The sequence below is a fragment of the Melanostigma gelatinosum genome, assembly GCF_949748355.1.
Source record: "Melanostigma gelatinosum genome assembly, chromosome: 3".
In the NCBI taxonomy this organism is placed as follows: Eukaryota; Metazoa; Chordata; class Actinopteri; order Perciformes; family Zoarcidae; genus Melanostigma; species Melanostigma gelatinosum.
In genome coordinates, this window is record NC_136636.1 from 1,001,473 (window position 1) to 1,006,472 (window position 5,000).

At 43.0% G+C, this 5,000-nt stretch overlaps 1 protein-coding gene across 1 annotated transcript in view; it reads left to right on the forward strand.

Annotated features, from left to right (window-relative positions):
• Window positions 1-5,000, forward strand: part of dock3 (dedicator of cytokinesis 3) — a gene marked incomplete at its 5' end in the record, with an annotated part of 72,898 nt that overhangs the window by 3,837 nt on the left and 64,061 nt on the right. The window contains 2 exons of the mRNA XM_079265982.1: window positions 602-685; window positions 4,583-4,623. Coding sequence (XP_079122108.1) covers window positions 602-685; window positions 4,583-4,623 — 125 coding nt within the window. The remainder of the gene's footprint in view (window positions 1-601; window positions 686-4,582; window positions 4,624-5,000) is intronic.

A 5,000-nucleotide genomic window follows, 5' to 3' on the forward strand; every position in this document is an offset into this window, starting at 1 on the left:
TCTGTGTGACTCTAAATGGACCATAATGTACTAAATGAACATCATGCTGTATTGAAGAAGACTTGAAACTAGAGATTGAGACATAAACTCATGTTTACAATGTTTACTGAGGTAATAAATCAAGAGAGAAGTAGAGTCATTTTCTATAGACTTCTATACAACCAGAGGAGTCGCCCCCTGGTGGACGCTAGAGAGAATGCAGCTTTAACACATGAAGCTTTGACTTCTCTCTTCGTGCGAGACAAAGACGGAGATGACGGCGAGTTGAGACCTTGTTCCAAAGTCAGAACAGACTTCACCAAACATGTTGTCTCTCTTCTTTGTATGAATACGAGTTCCTCCAAAACCAACCAACCAAGAGCTGCAGAAACCTCTGAGGATAAAAGTCTGTTCATGACGGGTTTAAACTTCACGTGTCGACCTGAAGTCTGACGTTAAGTGAAGTTGTGATGTTCGTGCTGTGCAGAAGAACTGCATCACTGTCTTCTGGCTTTCATGTTTGTGAACTGAGCTGAGGAATCAAATATATATATGCAGATCTGTCGATGAACGGATTTAAATCTCTCAGATTGTCACCGTGTTTTCCTCTGCTCCTCCGCAGTGATCTGCTCCTTCAGGGGCTCCGTGACTCAGGGTCTGGCTCTGGAGGTTGGAGAGACGGTTCAGATTCTGGAGAAGTGTGAAGGTAAGACCTGACGGACGTTTGACGCACTCATTCTGTCCTCGATCATTGTGGTAAAGCAGCAGCAGCAGTAATCACTGCAGTAATCACTCACTCACTCACTCACTCACTCACTCACTCACTCACCTCACTCACTCTCACACACACACACACACTCACTCACACACACACACACACACACTCACTCACTCACTCACTCACTCACTCACTCACTCACTCTCACACACACTCACACACACACACACACACACTCACTCACTCACTCACTCACTCACTCACTCACTCACTCACTCACACACTCACACACTCACTCACTCACTCACTCCACTCACTCACACACACACTCACTCACTCTCACACACACACACTCACTCACTCACTCACTCACACACACACTCACTCACTCACTCACTCACTCACACACACACTCACTCACTCACTCACACACACACTCACTCACTCACTCACACACACACTCACTCACTCACTCACTCACTCACACACACACTCACTCACTCACTCACTCACTCACTCACTCACTCACTCACTCTCACACACACACACACACACACTCACTCACTCACTCACTCACTCACACACACACTCACTCACTCACTCACACACACACTCACTCACTCACTCACACACACACACGTCCTGATCTCCTCTAACGGGCCCAGGCGCTGCTGGTCCAACCCTCCGGTCTGATTTCCATTTAGATGAGCGTCTGGGGAGTGAACACATCTTAACGAGGGTGATGAATGAATCTTGATTGGTTATTAAGTACCCGGCCAATTAAGCCTTCATCTCCATATTCATATCAGATTATGTGGAGCTGCTGAGAAAGTGGATGTGATGATTCTGTAAGAAGATAAGATGAAAGTTATGATGAGGCTCTGAAGCGGAGTCAGTGTTCTGATTAGCCAGGAGCCCGTGATGTGTGTTCATCACGTGACCGTATCGTGACATTATTTCAGTCTTTGGTTGAAACTTCACAAACGTTGTCTTGGCAGACGTGTCTTAAACATGTTTGTTGTGAGCACCAGGTGAACATTGTGGTGGTTTAGACGTCAGAATATTGATAACTGATAAAAGAACGACGGGTTGTTGTCATCAGGGTGAAAAATTGTTTCTTGCATCACTTTTCATATTTTTGTGAATACATTATTTGTAGTTTATACGATAAAAACTGCTGCGCATTAGTGAGAATAAAGACCCCCGAAATTTAGCAATTGAGGCTTTTAGGGGTCCTCCTGAGACCCCCGTGTTTGTCACACTGCATGGTGTGTGTGACTCTAAATGGACCATAATGTACTAAATGAACATCATGCTGTATTGAAGAATACTTGAAACTAGAGATTGAGACATAAACTCATGTTTACAATGTTTACTGAGGTAATAAATCAAGAGAGAAGTAGAGTCATTTTCTATAGACTTCTATACAACCAGAGGAGTCGCCCCCTGGTGGACACTAGAGAGAATGCAGCTTTAACACATGAAGCACCGGCTTCACTTTAAAGAACCGGAGGTTGAACTTTGTAAAGATTTGGGTTTGTGTGTTCAACCAACCCGACCCGTCTTGAAACATCTTTAAGAACCGGAGACATAGTCATGTTTATTCCACTTGGATGGAGACAGAAGATGTCTCCACCGCTAACCAACAGGAGGAGAGCTAGTAACGTTAGCAGCACCGCTAACGGCTAACCAACAGGAGGAGAGCTAGTAACGTTAGCAGCACAGCTAACAGCTAACCAACAGGAGGAGAGTTAGTAACGTTAGCAGCACCGCTAACAGCTAACCAACAGGAGGAGAGCTAGTAACGTTAGCAGCACCGCTAACAGCTAACCAACAGGAGGAGAGCTAGTAACGTTAGCAGCACTGCTAACAGCTAACCAACAGGAGGAGAGCTAGTAACGTTAGCAGCACCGCTAACAGCTAACCAACAGGAGGAGAGCTAGTAATGTTAGCAGCACCGCTAACAGCTAACCAACAGGAGGAGAGCTAGTAACGTTAGCAGCACCGCTAACAGCTAACCAACAGGAGGAGAGCTAGTAACGTTAGCAGCACCGCTAACAGCTAACCAACGGAGGTTCACTTCAGTTAACGTAACGATGGCCTGCCTCGGTCGGCGCTAGCTGCTATTGGCCTGTCTCGAACGATTCCGTCGTGACGCCCTTTCCGGTCATTACGCTGTCATTTTCTTCGGCGATCGCCAACCAAACATAAATAATATAAATTCATACATATCAAATAATCTATGTGTCAAATTTCATGAATATATATGGACGTTTATATGTCTAAATACTATAGGAAAGTGACTTTGATGAGAGAAAGCAGAAAGAACGCTCGGGCGACGCTAAAACAGCTCAAATGGAAATTAAGGAGCTTTTATTGCATCATGTGGAGTTGTTGAAGCGTGATATCTTATTGTGAAGGACAGAACTACGGTCCCGGATGTGTTGACAGCATTGATGGTCATTTTTGCGACCCTGGAACAAGCGAATATCCCCAAAAAACCAGCAGCAGCCAGTGTTTACAACGAGAATAGAAGTCCCCACGGATTAGGCCAATAGCAGTGCACGGCTAATTCAGCGGTGTTAGCATCGTTTAAACGACTCTGGTAAAGGCAAAGCTAACTGTAATAATTACAACAACATTTCGTTTGAAAGGTACGAAGTTTAACTTCAGTTTAACACCATTAAATCAACTGAAAACATTACACGATCATTTTTATCAACATTGTCAGTGAATTGTATTGAAACATTAGCTAAAAACTGTCCGGTTTGGGGTACAACTCCGTTATATTATGCTACCTTCAGGCTCTGCTCAGTGAACATGAGTACTGGCTGAAGGTTCATTATAACGTTGTCATGATGTGTTCACATGTCATCTGTAAAATGTAGTTTTGGTGAAGAACTAGAATAAATCCAGTAGTTTGAAGGAGATGTTTTCACGTGAATATAAATAGATATTAGAGATTAATTATGATGTTTAACTTCCTAACACGAGCTCTAAGAACATTATTATACTTCAATAAACATAATAATGACTATAAAAATACTTACTAATTATCTTTTTAATTGTGTGTTTTTAAGAAGAAAAAAATACAATAAATTACTATAACAAAGTAAAAGTATAACATTTATAATTGTTTATGGTTTACAGACTTAAGAGCGTTGAAATGATTTTTGAGACGGTGGCAGAAACAAAAAGTCTGGATCGTTGTAGACCAGCTGCTATAATGAAACAACACAAGAACACTCTCTGAATCTGCTCATATGGATCATCAATGATCATCAATGAGCATCAATGATCATCAATGATCATCAATGAGCATCAATGAGCATCAATGATCATCAATGAGCATCAATGAGCATCAGAACCTCGTGATCAGAGGTCTGAGATGTCTACAGACAACTTTTACCAAACGTCCGATCAGACTTTATCTAAATCCAAACTAAAAACACGTTGATTTAAAACTTTGAAAGTGATCCTTAGTCTGCCAACGTGCACAGATTATGCATCACGCTTGTACTTTCAGTAAACTGATATTAACATGAAATGAAGCTGTGAGATTGTAGTTATTATGTTTCTGTTCAGGAAACATCAGATTTCTGATACAAAGCGAGTATTTTTATGTCTTCAGAAGAAGTTCAGCCTCGTCCTCTGTGGACTCGTTGGACCGTGCCGGTGTCGTCACGAACACTTCGTACTGTTTGTTTGTTGGTTCCTGTTTTCCGATGCATGCTGGGAGTTTGAATGTGTTTGTCCTTCTTGAGGCACGAGGTGATTTAAGAGTGTTTTCATTTGATTGTATTCCTTGTTGTGAAAACCAAGCTGCACATTCAGTCACGCTGACTCGGCGCTCTTCACTGACTCTCCTGTCTTCGTCTTCTACAGGTTGGTTCAGAGGGTTCTCCACCAGGAGGCCAAACGTGAAGGTAAGAGAGACTTTAACAGCTTCAGCTCCTCTCACACGGTTCCACACTGTCTTCATCTGGAACTGTGACTCTCCGTCCTCTTCTCTCCACATCTCTGATTCTTCTTCCTCTGCTGTAATGAAGGAGACTTTATGTGAATACAGTCAACACTTCTCTCCATCTTTTATCTTTGCTCTCGTTGTTCTGTGAAAGCTGAGAATAAAATGAGCCGCTATTTAACCACCAGGGAACAGGAAGTGACCACATCTGGACTGAGGAGGAGTGACGTAGAGACGCCGTACGTCTCTGGTAGAGACCTGTCAATCACTGTGTAGCCCCGCCCTAAAGCATCCCCTGCTTTATGGTCTGTGTGACTCTAAATGGACCATAATGTACTA